At 39.5% G+C, this 19,000-nt stretch overlaps 1 protein-coding gene across 1 annotated transcript in view; it reads left to right on the top strand.

Moving 5' to 3' along the window:
* LOC109471238 (regulatory-associated protein of mTOR-like) overlaps positions 1–19,000 on the top strand; it is an 81,542-nt gene that overhangs the window by 44,384 nt on the left and 18,158 nt on the right. The window contains exons 12-15 of the mRNA XM_019770516.1: positions 3,474–3,582; positions 6,936–7,050; positions 8,145–8,269; positions 10,387–10,494. Of these exons, the coding sequence (XP_019626075.1) occupies positions 3,474–3,582; positions 6,936–7,050; positions 8,145–8,269; positions 10,387–10,494 (457 nt within the window). The remainder of the gene's footprint in view (positions 1–3,473; positions 3,583–6,935; positions 7,051–8,144; positions 8,270–10,386; positions 10,495–19,000) is intronic.

Genomic DNA, 19,000 nt, shown 5'->3' with positions numbered 1-19,000 from the left:
AAGTATATCTAATACAACTGGGATTTCTAAATCTCCAAATATCATATAGGTCAAATTTACCTTTCAATTGAGAAATGGAGTCATGGGCTTTGGGGTGATACGTTATGTTAGTTGAAAATCTGTCTAATTGTGGATCTTGTACAGTGTTAAAGTCACCGGTTATCACAAGGTTTTCATTGCAATCAGGGAAGTTATCTAATTCATCTGACAAAATAGAAAAAAATTCCGGACAATCATCATTAGGCGCATACAAGTTGACAATACAAAATCTATAATCATCAATACTTAAATCAACAATAATCCATCGACCATTACAATCGATTTTAGTTTGGTGTATACTAGGATTAATATTGTTTTTAAAAAGGATGGCTGTACCTCTTTGACTAGAAGTTCCATGAGAAAAGATAATGGAACCCCCCCACTCACTCTGCCAGCTATTCTCATCAAGCGAGGTAGAATGTGTTTCTTGTAAACAGATAATTTGATATGGTTTATCTCGAAGCCAAGTAAATACCCCCCTACGTTTAAGAGAATCTCTAAGCCCGTTACAATTATAACTGGAAATCTGAACTTCTACCTGGGTCATGGTGGGTTGGGAATGGCATGTGTTGAAGGGGAAACATCTGGGATTGGAGTGCACGGTGAAATCATATCTGTAACAAAATAGAACTGAACAAAGGTAAACCAAACTGAAATATATAAACAATATAACTGAAAGGCTAAAAGAATGATAATATCTGTGGCAAACAAAACTGAACAAAGGTTAACATAACTGAAATACAATAAAGCAGGATGGTTCCCAGAAACAAAACAAAAACATAAAGGCCGCGCCATTCATGTGGGGCATTGTGTGGCTCCTCTGAACTGTGTCATTCATTTACAGTATTCCGCCAGAAGGAAAATATAACAGAAACATAATATAACAAAATATCATAACAATAAAGCAAGCTTGAAGAACTTGTTGATCATTTCCCTTTTCAGCACAAGCAGCACAATAAATTATACAACAACCAAAATCAAATTATAAAGGTAAACAGAATACAAAATCATGTGCTGAAAGGGTTTTTCCTTAATCATAATTCAGGGGTGAAATCTGTTCAAACAAAAAGTAACAGAAACATAATAGGAATCAAAGTTCAAAATCATACCAAATGATAAACAGAGTGAAAAAATGAACTTCTCATCAATATATGCCTACCATTGTAGACATAATATAACAAAATATCATAATAGTAAAGCAAGCTTGAAGAACTTGTTGCTGATTTTCCTTTTCAGCACAAGCAGCACAATAAATTATACAACAACCAAATCAAATTATAAAGGTAACAGAATACAAAATCATGTGCTGAAAGGGCTTCCCCTTAATCATAATTCAGGGGTGACTACCTGTTCAAACAAAAAGTAACAGAAACATAATAGGAATCAAAATCATACCAAATGATAAACAGAATAGTGAAAAAATAAACTTCTCGTCAATATATGCCTACCATTGTAGAGTGGCAGTACCACCTTTATCTTAATTTAACAATAAATACAGAAAATATTTGTGTTTCAATCATTTAATATCCATCATATCAATCAAATATACATGCCACAATAATTCCTGAGCTGTAACATTACTTCCAGGGACAGTGCACATTTCAAAACCAACAAATTCTTAATCTGGGTAACAAAAATAACTGATCAAAAGTTCTTAATTTTGTCTCAGTTTCAAATTCTTATAACAATTCAGAGAGTTCAGTGAGCTTCTGTTCAAACCTGTTTGACTACCATTGAAGTCTTGGTAGTGTCAAATACAAGGTCCACTGCATCCACTTTCTTTCTAGTCTTGCCGTTTACCAGTAGAACCGCACAAGTGTCCTTGGGTGGAACCCAGATGGAGATCTTCTGGTCACTGCGGTTACCCTTGGCCCTGGATATCTCTGCATCGCGGTCAGGAACCAGTTTTCCCCGGGCCTCCTGAAGTGGTCTCGGGAGATGTTCGTGTACGACGACGCCGCTGTCCTTCTCTCTCCCCAGTTTCCTCCCAGCACGCAGGATCAGGTCTCGCTGTTGGAAGTTGACAAGTCGCGCCAACATGGGAGGGTTGGGTCGAGCCTGTGTTGGTCTGGCGAGTCGGTGTACAGCTAACAACGGTTTTCTTTCAGGAATCTTCGGTAAGTTCCGGCTGCATGACGTCATGACTCAAAACACTTGAAACAAAATGGCGGGAATGGAGCGCGGTCGGGATCGGGTGAACCGTGGAGGTAGAAGAAGTTTGCTGACCAGTTCCGCCAGGTGTTGTTGGTATAGCAGTAATCGAAGGAATAACGCGATCACAACAAACCCGGAACCAAAGGCGAAAACCGGCTGTTAGAATCGAATATCCCGCTCCCGGGTGAAAGGTCAAGTTAGACCACGTGACAAATCTCCGGGCCGGCTCGGGAGTACTCGGACATGTTCGGAAGTCAACAAACATGGCGGACACCCAAGCTCGCGAGTGCGATTTCTCAGTTTTCTAACTGCTCGTATCGCAAAAATATTGTCTCGCCTCCATGAACTGAATGGATCAGTGTAACACGGTAGGGTTTATTCAACTAGCAATGTAAAGAAATGGCCAGAAAATCGACTTTTTGTTTTAAGGTTAGACGGCCAAAAACTACATAGAGCAGCTTTAAAATACGACCTTATTTCCAAAGTCAATTAGACAAATAAAAAAACATTTACAAAAACTCTTATATTTCATGGAGGTATGAGATCTCCGAATTCTTTTTTACTTTACTTTCAGTAAAAACAGTGATTGTAGCTGGAAAACCCAAATCCCCAGATGACAGTTCTAAATACAACACTGTTTCTACATGTTCCAACAGAAGGCATTGTAAGATTGCATTGCTGCATGGGGGTATAGACTATTGACAGCGATGGTGAGATAGATCTATTTTTGGTATGGGGAATGTGGTGAAGCCATCTACTGCATTTGCTCCTGAGCAAATGCCGGCCTTTCTAGTTTCATTCATATCTTAATTGTGTTGTATTTTCATATAAATAATTCAATAGACTACAATATGTTTTTAATAGATAAATAAATAACGTTACATGTACAAATGTACTACACGTCTTAACACTACTGTTAGTGTCCTGTCCCCTTTATAATGGCACAGTCCAAAAAGTGGTTGATTATTCTAATAACCAATCACTTTTGAGGTTACGGCCTGATAACCAATGGGAAATGGGGTCTTCTGAGTTCCCTCCTCTAGGAATGGTAGAACCTGACGCCCCAGACATCGAGTTCACTCTAGAAGTAGTGTTTACGATCATGGTATTCATAATAGACCTGTAGTAAGCAGTACCCCCTCTGTCTTGTCTCATCACTGACCATCACACTTGGACACTTTTCATAACAGCAGTGGCAGACTCCTACAGATGTAATCTATAGAGATTGTTCTGTAGTCTAGGAATGTGTGTAATGACCAGATGTGGTTTGTTGTTTTCAGTTTCCAGAAGAACATGACCCACAAAGCCCTGTTCACTATGACCGTGAGTGGAGGTTTATCCGGAATGCTCGAGTCCGAAGGGAAGCTAGAGAGATGCAGAAACGAGCAGGTACAGTACTGTATGCATTTGTGCATCAAGCTGTTACTACCTACATGAAAATGCAGGTTGTTTTCGGCCTGTCTGTGTGTGTGTGTGTGTGTGTCTGTCTGTCTGTATTCCTGCATACTTCAGCCTAACTTCAGAACGCCTTCATGTATTGTGATGATATTTGGTATGTTGGTAATTCTTAGGGAGGCAAAGGTCAAGGTCAAACCTGGGCGTCCTAGTGGGTGACCTTAAGGAGTGAATGTGGAATATTTCTGTCGTAATAGTCAAACACAGGTAATTTACCAAATGATAGGCTTGCTAAGAAAGCGTTCGACACTTCAGTTAATTTGAGAAGACCAATGGGATACTCACGTTAACATGGGTTCCTAAATGTTTGGCTTAACCCTGCAGTTAATGCCAACCGTTTTGGAATCATGCTTAAAGAGCATCTGAAAGACACGTTTCTTTCTGGCTGGTGGGAACAACTTAGAAACACTAGTAATCTTCATAGTTACATATTCTGAAATCATGGAAGATTATCTTACATCAAGTTAGAATAAATCATTTGCAACAACCATAACAAACCTGAGAATAGGCGCACATTGCCTTGAAAATGTTGACATCACAACACACCAGCCACTCAGAGACTGTGTCCCACATGTAATGAAAATATTGAAGATGATTTTCACTTTGTTTTCACACGTCTCACTTATAGAACAGAAAGAGACACACTGTTACAGACTATTACTACCAAGACAAAGTTCACCCTATCAATAGTAGTTTGTACTTTGTAGTAATTATTGTAACTTAAGTTTTGTAGTATTGTTATCTTACCCAATGTAGTAGTACCATGTATGACTGTCGAGCAATAAAGTATGGCAGGGTTTCCTATGCTAAATGTCCGTAGTGAAATACAACAAATAGAAGAGGACATGAAGAGGCTAACAAGGAGTGACTGTCACAATGCCATGGTCCAATGGATATTCTTTAGGAAACCTTCAGATAGTCAACCAAATAGTGGAGAACCAGACTGGCAGTTCATAGCATTCAGGACATAGTAAGGTCCAGTCAACTAAGACAGTATGGCCACCTCCATAGAATGGACAGTGAGAAGTGGCCTAGAAAGATCATCACATTGGATGTGGAAAGCCAAAATTCATGAGGGTGTCCAAGGAAGAGATGGATTGGATGAGCAACATAAGGGGGGACTTCCACCACCTTAACCTACATAATTTCTCAGAGGATTAAAACCCTTAAGAGAAACATTCAGTTAGGCCACACCAATTTAAATTGTTGGCTCTCAGAATCGCCAGATTTTTCAGAATCAAATAAAATTCAAAATTCCTTGTTGAAATCAAGTTCTACAAATTCTGGAGGTGCAGTTTTCTCAAGCGATTTGGCTCAGAAAATAAGTTTCAGAAAATCAGCTGATACAATTACAAAATACGAGTACCGTACCTCGCCATAAGCATGTGGCAGCCACAAAATTTGGCAATGGGACAGAAAAATGTCTGGTCCATGATAGCAGTATTTCCTATGAAAATACAAAACAAAGGGATAGAAACCAATCAAAATTGTGTGCTAATTAATAGATTTTTTCATTCAGAATTCAACAGTTTGTTCTTGAATGTGTGGTCCTAAAGATGGAACAACTTATTTAGAGAAGTAGAACTTTGTATTGAGGTGTGTTTGTTCATTTGATGGCATTTTGATAAGGGACTTGTTTAGAAGGTGAGTGGTGATAAAAAAGGGTGACAAGGTTTTGTCCATTTTTCCATAATTGCTTGCCTTAAGATCCAAGTAGAACATAAATGACTTAAAGACATATTCTGTTTCACTAAATTGTTGAACTTGAAGGCACCGTTGGCCACGATTAGGGGTCATAGTGTGGAACCTATGCAAAATTTTTTTTTAAATGTCAACCTTTTTTTTTCTGGTAGTTCATATCCTGCATGGTTGGCTTGTTTACTTTTTGTACTTAGTTGAAGTGCAGTGTACTCTTACCTTAAGAACCTACCTGCTTGTATCTTCTTATCTCCAGAACAGTGAGTGAAAATAACCAAAGCTGGCAAGATGACATCAGAAGCATTAAATTATGTAATTAAATGTGTTTGCATGCAAGAATAAGCCTTGGCTTGGAGATTCTTTGCCACCTTTATTTTACAGAAGGATAAAACCTGAAGTTGCATGCAGGAAATGGCTTTCATTTGTATCTGGAGAAAGAAAAATGGTAGAGCTTCCCCCTCTAGAGGCGCATCGTGTCGGGTGCTGTGCACCCTCCTCCGGGATACTCTCGATTTCTGGGGAGAACCCTGAATTTTGTTTATACGATCCAGGATTGCTGATGACCAAGACCTTGATTTATGATGATGTTCTCAGTACTATTTTTTAACATCAATAAAATGAAGTAGAAAACTTACATTTGTATATCAATTGTTACCAAATGAATTGATAATAAAATCAATACATGGCTTGAAATAAGATCATAGGCTTCAAAAAGAGTAACATACATAGCAGTTATATATTTTCTTTTTTTTTTGCTTAATTTCTGTATGCATGTTACATGTATGTAATGTTACATGTATCACGAGAGCCCTCGGGCCCTATTTCCAGCCCTGGTTTCACCATCAGACTTCTGAGCTTTTTTTTCCCCTGTCGCTTCATATTTTTAATGAAAAAATCCGAGAACCAACAAATTAAACTGGTGTGGCCTTACAATGACATCATTTATGACATACAATTTTAAAATTACAGAAATCAAAATTATAGATACATACATTTAAAAGTTACAGGTGGAATCATTTCAGAGATTTGTTATCGTTTCAGTCTCTCCGTTCGACACTTTGGAAGTGTGAGATGATTATGGTGTCCTTTCAGTTACTTCTTTCCTGTCACTTGTGACCATGTAGTGCCTGGTGGTTGCTTGCCTGCACCTGGGTTAACAGTTCTCGCTGCTTCCTCTCACTGTGACTGGAGTGTGGGCAGAACTACTGGTGCAGATGTCAGACTGTTTCTGTTTTTATTGAAGATTCTCATGGCTCATTTTTGCACAGTCTCGAGAGCCTTTGTATATTCTAATACTAGCCTTACAAGGGTTGTGTACAAAGTGACATATCTATAGTTGACTTTGATTGTTTTTGCAACCAGTAATTTTTTGCGTTCATTAAATTAAATTTAAAAAAACTCATTATTTATGTCACACATTGTAATATCTGACAGGGTTAGGGTTAAGGGTACATGTACTAAATGTACATGTTCATGTAGCTGTAACAGTATAGTCACAAATTAAAGTTTCTTCCTTTCCACAAAAGAATTTTTAACTATGTACTTTCCTTGTCATACTCGTTAATTGCATCAATTACCTTTTTTTGCAGTTTCTATGCGATTAGATGATCAGATTTTCATCAACCGAAACAAAGGGAATCCCACAGTGCTGAAGTTTCATCCATATGATCCTCATATGGCTGTGGCAGACAAAGATGGAATCAGGTCTGTATGTTCCTACAACACAATCTACTCATTTCTGCCTAGCCCTAGCCCAACGTAGGATTATTGGCAGCCATTGCGCATTGTTAGTAACAATATGTGAACCGGTACATAAAAAACAAAGGAAAAAAAAGGACAATCGAAAAGGGGACATAACTGATTTTATATTGTGCTTTACAGATGTTATTCTGTATTGCTCATGAACATCTCTAAATTACAAAAGCACCCATACCAAACTTGGGGTCATTTGGCTTTCACAATAAGTATACAAAAATGTATGATGAAGCTGAAAATGCACATTGTAACAGTTTGGATGATGGCCAAAGAATGACAATGTCATTGACTTATTGAAACATTTTGAAACAAGTCACAAAAAAAACGAAATTGTTATTATAATGACAATGACAATGACAATGAACTTTATTGCATGTTCACGCCCTACACGGGCCAAATGCACTCAAGTTAAATAACTTGGTAACAAGAATAGAAGAAGCAATTGTTACATTCGTGTGCTATTTCTCTATCTACAGGATCTAACTACAGGATATCTTCTCTCTTTTTGAAACATGTATGAACAAATTTACATAGTTTTTCAATTATATCATAGCGCTTGGATGTCATAATATGTTTGAACAGTTCTATTTTTGGCAAGTATGCAAATTTCTTTTCTAACTGTAAGGAGGGTTTCCGGATGTCATTGTATACCGCACATTCTAAAACAAAGTGTGCTTCATCCTCTATACAGTACTGTTATAGTTACATAGAGTGCAAATTCTGCTGTTTGCGGGAGTCTGGTTGTACCTACCGATTTCGATCTGTAATTGGTGATCACTAATCCTTAATTTTGTCATTGCTCGGCGATGACTGAAATTTTGTACATCTAAATATTGTTCTTTTTCATACGTAAGCTTAATTGTTTTGTAAGTTCTTAACTTATTTCCTTGTTTGCCATTTTTGCTGCATTTGGAGTTTGTTTCTGAGTATAAATATCAGAAGATAATTGTCTTTTAGTCTTTGTTTTAATTCAGATTGAGCAGATGATGTGTTTCTGTCTTAAAATTAATTGATAATTTGTATTCATCCCTTATTTGTTGTAGTATTTGGAACTGGGATGAGGGTGCCCGGACAAACTACTTCAGAAATAACAATGTCGTCAACAGCAGGATCACAGCTCTGGACTTCATTAATTCTCATGACATCACGCTGTTACTGTCAGGATCTGGTCAGTACATGAACAAACAAGAATTCTGAGATTTCATACCTCCATGAAATATATGAGTCTTTGTAAATGTTTTTATTTGTCTCATTGACGATGGAAATAAGGTCATAATTAGCATAATCTAGTTTAATTTATGGTTTTCTAAATTCAAATTACAATATTTTTTGTGTAAAATTCCTTTGTCATACTTCATTTCAACATGTCCTCATTAGTTATGCAAATGACCCCGTACATTAACATAATATATGCATAGTGGTGTTAACCTTAAAGAAACTTACACATGTCACAAGGTATAAAATTCCCATCATTCACCAATAAGGCCTCACAGAATTTTACATTAATTATGCAAATTAGGTCATCATTTGCATAATTGGTATCTGTTGATTTTCCGCCTGCCACAGATTAAATAGATTGTATAAAATGTATAATGTATAAAAGTACTGTTATATAAAACACTGTAATTATAGAAGTTCCTCATTAATTATGCAAATTAAGTCCTTATTTGCATAGTTTGCATTTAATTATGTACAGCTCTCTCTCAGCTACCTACACACCAAAAATGATGAAAATATGTTGTTCCTATCTATAGACTTATTGGCTGTTAAACATTTCGCCAGAAAGTCCCCTGCAGTTCCAGAACAAGCTGCTAGGGGGACCAAACCCACACCACTTATTCCTGACAGAACAAGCTATCTGATACCAAAAAGTCAAGACCATAGCATGTTCAAGACAAAAGATACAAAAACCGGAAGTTCTGCTGCAGCACCAAGGTCATCCACCAGGAGGCCCATATTTGACCTTGGCCTTCGTCTTCCTAAGACCTACCAGCATACCAAATATCATGACAATCCATAAAGGCGTTATAAAGTTATGCTGACTACAAATGTGCGGAAACACAAACATACACACAGACACACAGACAGACGCGCCAAAAACAATACCTCCATTTTTCATGGAGGTAACTATGCTTTTCCTCATCGCATGGAATACCGATATCCCAGAATGCACGATGTAGTTATTAATTAACTCAGTGTTCCTTCATCTCGATTTTGTTTGACATGGAATTATGTTGAGCACACATTCTGACGGATTGAGGAATCGCGCTGGAGGCGTGACAATGCTAGGAGGGTCCATGGCATGCTCCTGAAATGCTATTTCATGCATGTCAATGGCCTTAGTTTAAATGACATCTCTTTTCATTCATACCTTTACACACCACTTTTTGTCAAGCACACCAATTTTTGTCAAGATGACAGCTGAGGCAAAATTTTTGTCTGTCTCAAATGGCAAAATTCCATTAGATGACAGAAATGCGGACACTCGGTAGAATACTGTTGTTATGTGTATGCAAATAAACAATGTACCTTGATCAAATAAACATTAGGCCACTTCAATTTAATTTGTTGGCTCACGGATTCGCCTCTTCATTTTTTTCTGATTTACAAAAAAAAAATTCTGGTTCGGAAACAACTAAAAATGCTCATATTTTGTCCCAACAGTTGAGGACTTTTGTTCCAAGTTTTTCCATCTATCAAATGAATGCAGTGGTTTGATTAAGAGTTCAAAATTCTTTGTGTAAATAATAGCCCAGCCTTTTGTGTTGTGTTCATGGCTGCTGTCGTAGCATTTGAGGCTATAATAGAATGCCTAGACCTGTTTTTATTTTCATTTTTTTTACGCCCTGTCGCTTCATATTTTTTCTGAAAAAATCCAAGAACCAACAAATTAAATTGGTGTGGCCTTAAGCTTGAATTAAGAAAGAACTATAACATACTAGTTTAATGTCCATACAATGTAACATACATAAAAGTATGTCACACCACAACAAAAGATGGAGTGGTAATGACAAAGGTACAAGCCAAGCCTATGAACTTTTGAGGTAATATATTTTTCATTGATCCTTTTCTTCAAGTAATGGCATGTTAAACTTTGTTCTCATGTATAAAATACCTCAATTTTTGTAAAATCAATGTACCTTTTCAATGTCATTTGGCAGGTTCAAAGTAAGAATATTTTTAATTTAAGTTATAGAATTTTTTGGAAATCATTTTCCTGCTTACTTTTGTTTCTATGCATGCATCTCCAGTTATGTTAACTACAGGACTATTTATTCTCCACAGATGATGGTGCTGTGCGAATCTGGCGGGAGTATGGTTGGGACGGGGAGTGTGAACCAGAACTGGTGACAGCCTGGCAAGCTATTTCTGATCTTCTCCCTTCCACAAGAGGTAAGGCATACATTGTATTGTATAAGTAAAATTCTTGAAGTAGAGGGGAAGATCATTCCATACATTCTCATACCTCCATGAAATATGGGTTTGATATGTAACATCTGTGTCCATAATATCACCAGGGTCCATAATATCGCCACCTTGAGAAATAGTGTGCTTTAAGATATTTTTACTGCAACACACCCTAGGTATATACATTTGAGGTGTGCAGGAGTGCATACCAAAAGTATGTTGCAGTAAAAATATCTTAAAGCACACTGTTTCTCAAGGTGGCGATGTTATGGACCCTGGTGATATTATGGACACGGATGTTGAATGTAAATTTCTTCATTAATTACGCAAATGACCTCTGCATTAACATAATATATGCATCGTGATGTTAACTTTTGATTAACTTACAGATGTCCCAAGTATGACATTCCCATCATTCACCATTAAGAAATCACGAATGTTTGCATTAATTATGCAAATTAGGTCATCATTTGCATAATTAGTGTCCATCTGCCATAGGTTACATACATGTACGTTACATGTATGAAAGTACTATAATGTAAAACACTGTAATTATAGAATTTCCTCATTAATTATGCAAATAAAGTCCTCATTTGCATAGTTTGCATTTAATTATGTACATCTCTCTCTCAGCTACCTACCTACCATAAATGATAAAAATACATTGTTCCTATCTGGACTTATTGGCTTTCAAAGATTTCACCCGAAGGTCCCTTGCAGTTCCAGAACAAGCTGCTAGGGGACCAAACCCACACCACTAATGACTGGTGGACCTAATTTGTTTAGTGGCACGGTTGAAAGATCCCGATGGAGTAGTATCTATACCCAGATACATGTATGTATAAGAGTCTGTAATATTTATGGTCTGTCCCTGTATTTTGAAGGGAGAGGGCTGGTTTTTGTTTGTTCGTCCATTTTTATTAAAGACCATCACCTTGATTTTATCTGTTGATCTGTAGCTTCCATAAGGAGCAGAAATTATGTAGTCTTTTAAGACATTCTATCAGACCTGTTTTTGACTTCGATAGAAGTACTAGATCGTCTGCCCATAGAAGACTACTTACAATGTATAGGAATATCTTTCGAGACCACGGGTATTATAGCTCTTCGGTTATACATGTAGTGGTTGTGCCAATACAATTATGGATTTTCTATCTATTCAGGATAGACCTGAGTTCACTGTATAGCTTGGTTTCCTACCACAACATGAGCTGAGCTGTGCAAGAAAAGAATGAATGTTAGCATAGCAACTTAGAGCACAAAATTAAATGGGATTATGATTCACAAAACTGTCTTGCAACATTTAGTAAAGTATTGTATCACAGAGCATAAAAGGTTCACAAGCAGTTTGAAAGGCTATGCATTTCTTAATCAACCTAGAGGTCGGAGATCTCATGCCTTCGTCACAGGGACATTGTTCTAGATAAAGGAATGTTTTTAATACTAGAAATCAATTATGTCTAGAGTACAAAAGAATCTCTGTACTCCTTTTTTTCCCTTTTTTAATTCTACAAGTGTCGCAAAATGTAATGAGCAGATGTAATGAAAGGAAAGAATCAGAACGGGGAGATTTATTGCTGTTTTCGTTTGTTGTTACACTATGTTCTTTTATTCAATTTGCATCCTAACCTTTGTATTTCCACAGTTTATGTTCCAAATCTACAATGTATGCATGTTAATCAGGTTTTTTTTGGCCTTCATGTATTTTATCGCACTTTTGCAATAAATTTAAGGTCTCCAGTGGACGTCATCCATAAAAATTATTTAGTCTGGCCTTACTATTTAAGGAATGACCTGCCTGACGCATGTCCAACTTTTCCTCCCCCCCACAGTATTTATAGGACAGCCCCTCGATTGTAAACAATTGATACCAGATGCGGGGACAGCTGTTCCCCATGTGAATCAATGCAGAGGTTGGTGGGGAAAGTTCATTATATATCTAACACAAAAGGTCCACTGCAGCAACATAGGACCTTCCACGAGGCCCATTTTCGAACTTGACCTTGGCCTCTACAATGGTAGTTTGCCTCCCAAAAATCATGAACATCTGTTCAAATATATTCAAGTTATTTTGCTCACAAGCCACAAACACAAAAAAGTCCACTGCAGTGACGTACGGACCCCCCACGAAGCCCAAACTTGCACTTGGCATTGGCCTCAACAATGGAAATCTGCCTGCCAAAAATCATGGAAGTTGAATAATGCCTTCAAGAGTTATTCCGCTAAATCCGCAGTCACCCACAATGCGGCGAGTCTTCCCGACGAAGACAAATATGGTCTTGAACTTAATTTGTCCAAATTTCATTCATCATCATCATCTGGTCGAGTTGGTGTCTCGGACTTCCATGACCATCTCCCTCCACTTCTCTCGGTCCTCCATAGCTCGAGGGAGGTCAGCTACATCGCAGTGTGTATCGTCGCAGAGTTGTTGTATAAATGTTTTACAGGGTCTGCCTACCCTTGCATGTCCATGCTTTGGTGTCCATAGAAGTACATCACTGATGATTTCCCCTTTACTTCGCCATGCATGTCCAGCAAACCTGAGTCTCCTTTCTCTGATGACCTGAGATAGAGGTCGTAGGTCCCCATATAACTGCTCCTTTGTGGGGTGTTCCTTCCATGAAGTGTTAAGAACTACCCTTAGCATCTTTGTATACGTTCCGTCTAACTTTTTCTCCAGACGTCTTGTGAGCGTCCATGTGTTGCTCCCATACAGCAATACTGAAACTGCAGTCGCTTGGAAGAATTCACGTTTCAGCTTATTTGGCAGGGGGGATTTCCAGATCACTGATAGCTTGTCAGTTGCCGCCCAGGCTTTTCCAATACGAGCACTCACATCATTTTCAGTTGATGAAATGTCACTACCTAAGTACGTGAATTTCTCAACCTGTTTAATGCTATTTCCATCGAGAGAAGCGATGTTTCCGTGTTGGTTGAATGTCACAAACTCTGTTTTTGCCAGCATTGACATATAGACCAATACCCCTTGCTGCTTTTTCTAGGCAGTGTAAAAGAATTTCAGCTTGCTGGATTGTGTTGCTGAAAAGTGCAAGGTCATCAGCAAAATCTGCATCGGTGAGATGCCTTGCAGGGTATCGCCGAGATCTTGCGTGCTCTAGGATGAAACCATTTTCTTGTATTTGGTCGACAGATGTCCGTAGTACATAGTCCAGACACATGACGAACAAATAAGGTGCAAGTGTGTCCCCTTGAAGGACTCCAGCTACAATGTTGAAGGGCTCTGTGTCTCCATCAGGGGATCCCCCTGATGGAAATTTCATTAATCAAAACCATTTTTCTGGCTACTAGCAGTGTAGCACCATGAGTTCCTGTTGGAATAAGTCTCTGTTTGCCTGGGAACCTTGTCTTCTTGTGTGTCCTCAGCCATACAGTGACGAGCCACAGATGAAGTACTTTCCAGCTACTTGTTTATTCACTCACTTGGAGGGTCTGTTTCTTGGTCTCGATCTTCTTAGACTGACTTACTTGTTGCGCATGCGTGTTAGTCTATATGTTAATGCTCTTAACTGTTAACACATGTTATTTATTTATTTATTTATTTATTTATTAAAATTCATCACAACAGTGAGTAGGGACGGGGGAACAGGTGTAACACCTTTACCAGCCCTCGTCCCGATACAGCATACAAATACAATAGATTCAAGTATAAAATAATGAGTGAACAATATGCGAATTACATATACATATACATAATGAAAGAAAAAAGACATGATTTAACAAGCTTAACATAGACAGACTACCGAACCCTCAAATCCTGACAAGACGCGCACTTGCACGCAGTGGACCATGTACAGAGGTTGTCAGGTTCAAAGTGATGTTTGAATCTCTCAACAGCAGATTTCACAAGACAACGCTTAAAAGACAATAAGTCAGACTGATTTGACGTCGAAGCCCCTTTGTTGCGAACTGCGACGTCAAGCTTATTCCATTCAGTTACCAGACGTGGTATGTATGACATCGCAAATGTAGATGTTTTACAACGGCTTGGCATTAATATGCAAGACCGGCTACTCCTTGCTGGTCTGGTGGAAAATGATACATATTCATACACGTTCAGGTCATACATACTTGACAGGGACTTAACGAAAACCATGATGTCGGCAGTCTCCCTCCTGTAAGACAGAGGTAGCATGTTTAGGTACAATAATCTGTCCTTGTAGTTAAGTTCACTGACATTTGCATTGTTGCGAAGAATGAACTTAGTCGCCCGCCTCTGAACTCCCTCCAAGAGGGCCATGAGGTTACGCGACAGCGGTGACCAAACGGGGCAACAATACTCGAGAAGTGATCTGACTAGTGTAACATACAATGCTTTACGTATATCCAGGCTGGAATCGTAACCGACAGTGCGTATAATGAAACCCATCATCGAGTTTGCTTTAGCTACAATGTTTACAATATGCTTGTTCCACAACAAGTCAGACTGGGCAAAAACACCCAAGTCGTTCATGCTACTGACTGAACATAGGGCAATGTCAGACATGTGGTAGGTAAAAGTGATTGGACTCTTGGAGCGAGTCAAGCGGAGTACCTTACATTTAGATGGATGGAATGACATCCCCCACTCGAGACTCCACTCATACATAGAAGAAATATCGGCCTGTAGTTTATCACAGTTACGAATCTCTCTATAGCATTTTGAGTCGTCAGCAAACAACGCTACAGTGGAGTGCTTTGCAGTACAAGGTAAATCGTTAATATACAATAAGAATAGCATTGGGCCCAAAATGGAGCCCTGAGGCACACCAGAAGTAACGGGGAGCCACTGTGAATGGCAGCCTTCTACTACCACCCGTTGCTTTCGGTTAGTGAGGTACGAGTTAAACCATGACAAAAGCTTGCCGTTAAACCCGTACATCTGTAGTTTGTAAAGTAACCGAGAGTGCGGAACGGAGTCGAATGCCTTTGCAAAGTCCAAAAAGGGCATGTCGACTTGCCCACCTCTGTCGAGGATGGAACCCACACTGTGATAAACCTCCAACAGCTGGGTGGTTGTAGAACGCCCCTTAATAAAACCATGTTGGAGATCATGAATTGACTCGTGCAGAATTGGGAACACCATATCGTAAATGCACCGCTCCATGACCTTGCTGACGATAGACAATTAAGAAACCGGACGGTAATTTGAAACGTCTTGCTTATCACCCTTTTTGAAAACAGGGGATACATTAGCCTCTTTCCAGCAAGATGGAACCGCTCCTAAAGTGACAGATTTGTTAAACAGCAAGGTCAAAGGGAGGGCAAGTGCCTGGGCACAATTCTTTAACATAAATGGGGAAATACTGTCAGGGCCGACGGCCTTACTTGTGTCAAGATTAACAAGTGCATCTCGGACTGAGTCAACATTAAACTGGAGGTCTCCGAGACTGTCAACAACTTTGATGTCAATAGTTGGTTTGCTAACATTCTGGTCGGCTGGACTAAAAGTAGAGAAAAAATACTTATTGAACAATGTAGCCTTATCGGCTGCAGCATTAGCAGTAGAGTTCTGGAGGTATACGGTAGATGGCAGAGTTCTGGATTTAGACTTCGCACGTACGAAGGACCAAAACCGCTTAGGCGCTTCATGCAGAGTGGATGATAAGCTGTTAACGTAGTTTGAGTGCTTAAGAGATAGAAGGTTCTTCAGTTTATTGCGAAGTTCTCGGTATTTAGCCCAGTGTGATGGAGAGTTAGTTCGGTTGGCTCTACGCCACGCTGTCCTCTTGCGATTTTGGACGTCACGTGTTTCACCGTCAATCCATGGAGGCGTAGTTGAATCTTTCACCCTCCGCCAAGGCACGAACTGGTTGACTGAAGAAGAAGAATTCCCAGGCAGAGTCAATGTCCTGATACTGCTCGACGGCCTCGGTTAGTTGCCTAGAGACAAGATGTGCCCTAAGGCCGTCCCAGTCGGCTCGCCGGTAGTTAAAGACCTTCCGAGAAAGGCCACGCTTAGGCTGTAGTCTGCAGTGAATACCGAATTCTAGGATCGTATGATCCGTGTCAAATTCGGTCGGAAGCTCCTTGATGGACGACACCTTTTCAGGTATGTTGGTGAAGACTAAGTCTAAGATGTGGTTGCAGTGGTTGGATGGAATCATGTTGTGCTGATAGAGAAAGTGATCATTTATTACTTCGCAAAAGTCAGATTCTTTTCCCCTGTCCGTAACAGCGCAACTGTTCCAGTCAACCTTGGGGAGATTTAAGTCCCCGAGTACACAATACATTCGGTATTCGTCCTTAACTTTCTCTAAAGCTGAAGACAGGTTCACGGTAAATGTTGACAAATCCCCGGAGGGTGGTCTGTAGCAAAGCACGGTGGCCAACTTACCCAAGCCGGGAGGCTGAACTTCGCAGACGAGAATTTCGTCCTTGGGTTCGAGGTCTGGCCTTCTCCGACTGCGTACGTTTGAAGAGACGGCCAGAAGGACGCCACCACCAGCTCTTCCTGCGTGAGTGTGATGACGGTCTTTACGGTAAGTTGCATAGCCGGGTGGGATAACCTCTTGATCGCGGACATCATCGTTAAGCCAAGTCTCCGTAATAGCCAGAATGTCTGGGCAGTTCAAGTGAATCATGTTCTGGAGCTGAACCAACTTATTTCTGTGCGGATTCACTGCCTTGACACTTCTTGCGTTTAGATAAAGGACTTTGAATAATGAAGGGAGGCGAGAATCCTTAGAACTCATAAGTTGAGAGTGATCACCTGTCGGAACATTCCTAGCGTTTCTGGCGACGACATCAATCAGATTGAATTTGCATGAGAATAGGTGATTGCGTTTACCCGGCCTATTACCAACAACAGTGCTAATTGAACGCTGAAGGTTCCTACCACCTCTGCATCCTCTTGGCCTGCCCCGAACCTTCAACAGCCCGAGAAACCGGAGTTGAGACTTCAGGAAGGGATTTACAGGTACATGTAGTGCTGATGACTTCAGGCTCCGAAGAAAACCCACAGAGTACGCCAAGATGCCCTGGGTAGCCATGACACCTCCGGCAAGGTACACTCTCCTCAGTGTCGCGGATCCAACGGGTTTGAAGCAGAAATGATCGCCTCTGGGGGTCTACATCGACTTAGGACGACTGGAGCATGATCACAAGGCGTTCGGACACAGATATTGCACAGAGTGATGTAGAAACGTAAAATAAAAGACGTTTAAACAGGAAAAAGAGCGGAGGTGCAGTGCACCGCGGCCGCTCACAAGCGCCACGTAACCACTTAAAATATAATTATATATATGTTACACCTGTGACCGTATGAAAAAGTGTTCCAAGTTTGGACTCCTGATTACCTTCGTCAAAAGGTTATGTGTGTACGAGGTATAGTCCATATAATTATATTAGCGTTGCTGATTTTGTAATCGGCTATAAGTTGTACTGCAGTGGGGTACATACAGATGCTTGGGCAGTTAGTATCTGGCGTGGTTTTCAGCAAAATAGCTGCATTTTTAGCCTCTGTGGTCATTTTGTGACAATGTGACTAGACAGGATAACATTTGATGTTGTAGACGTTTTTTACAGTTTTTTTTGTCTAGGTAGCTTGTAGTGTTGAAAAAGAAGGTTAAGTTCAAATTTGGGCATTTTAACGACATTCTAAGGTATTGCATTCAGCACTTTTAGGTTTGACATTTAGCTAGCTTTGAATGTAGATCAAGTTACTTGAGCCGGGATTTCAAACAGATATTCAAACAGATGATCATCTGTCAGATGTTTACATGGTTGTTGACTTTTGTCTAAGTACATATTTTCCCAATGCGAGCATAAACAGTAGACCACAGCTTAATGTCCCGTCCTATAAGGACTGCGACTCTTTCCAGCAGCAAGTCAATGAAACCACCAACATGAAAACTCCACAGCACTCCAAACCCGAAAAGATACACCCAGTATTGGCAACAATGACAAGCATCTCGACTTTGTTGGAAAATTTTGGTACTCGTGTAAGGCCATGTTGATTTGATTATATGGATGACATCTTCTGGGAACCCCAAAATTGATGCGAGCGAGCGAAAAAAAAAAGTTTGGCAAAAAAAAAAAGTTGTCTTTATTATGAAATGTATTTGATCCGGAAGGTTGAATAAATGACTAAACACACAGAGTATGGTGTACCAAACAAGAACTTCTTTATTTTCATTTTTTTTACATCTGCAGCCGTCATCCTTCCAGGGACCTGAAGAAACACAGCATGAAAAGCAGCTGTTAGATATCAACCCTTCTAATGTATTAATTTGTTATCCTTAGAAATGTAGTTTCCAAGGAGTTGGTAGATATGATATATGGGCACAAATATGGATGGAAGGGGATGAATACTTAATTTAAATGGATTGGTGCTGATGGGATTATGCTTTTCAACTTAGCACTTTGTTAGAACTGTATTGACAAAGCGCATAAAATAAAAGACACCTTAGTTAATAGTTCGGTGTCTTTATTTACTGACTCGATAGCTTGAACACTCCTCCGTCAAGTTGCCTTGGCCTTTAAAAACACTGCT

Source organism: Branchiostoma belcheri, unplaced genomic scaffold (genome assembly GCF_001625305.1).
Source record: "Branchiostoma belcheri isolate BF01 breed outbred unplaced genomic scaffold, Haploidv18h27 scaffold242, whole genome shotgun sequence".
Taxonomy (NCBI): domain Eukaryota; kingdom Metazoa; phylum Chordata; class Leptocardii; order Amphioxiformes; family Branchiostomatidae; genus Branchiostoma; species Branchiostoma belcheri.
The sequence above is the reverse complement of the archived record's forward strand: the minus strand, read 5'-3'. Positions and strand labels throughout refer to the sequence as shown.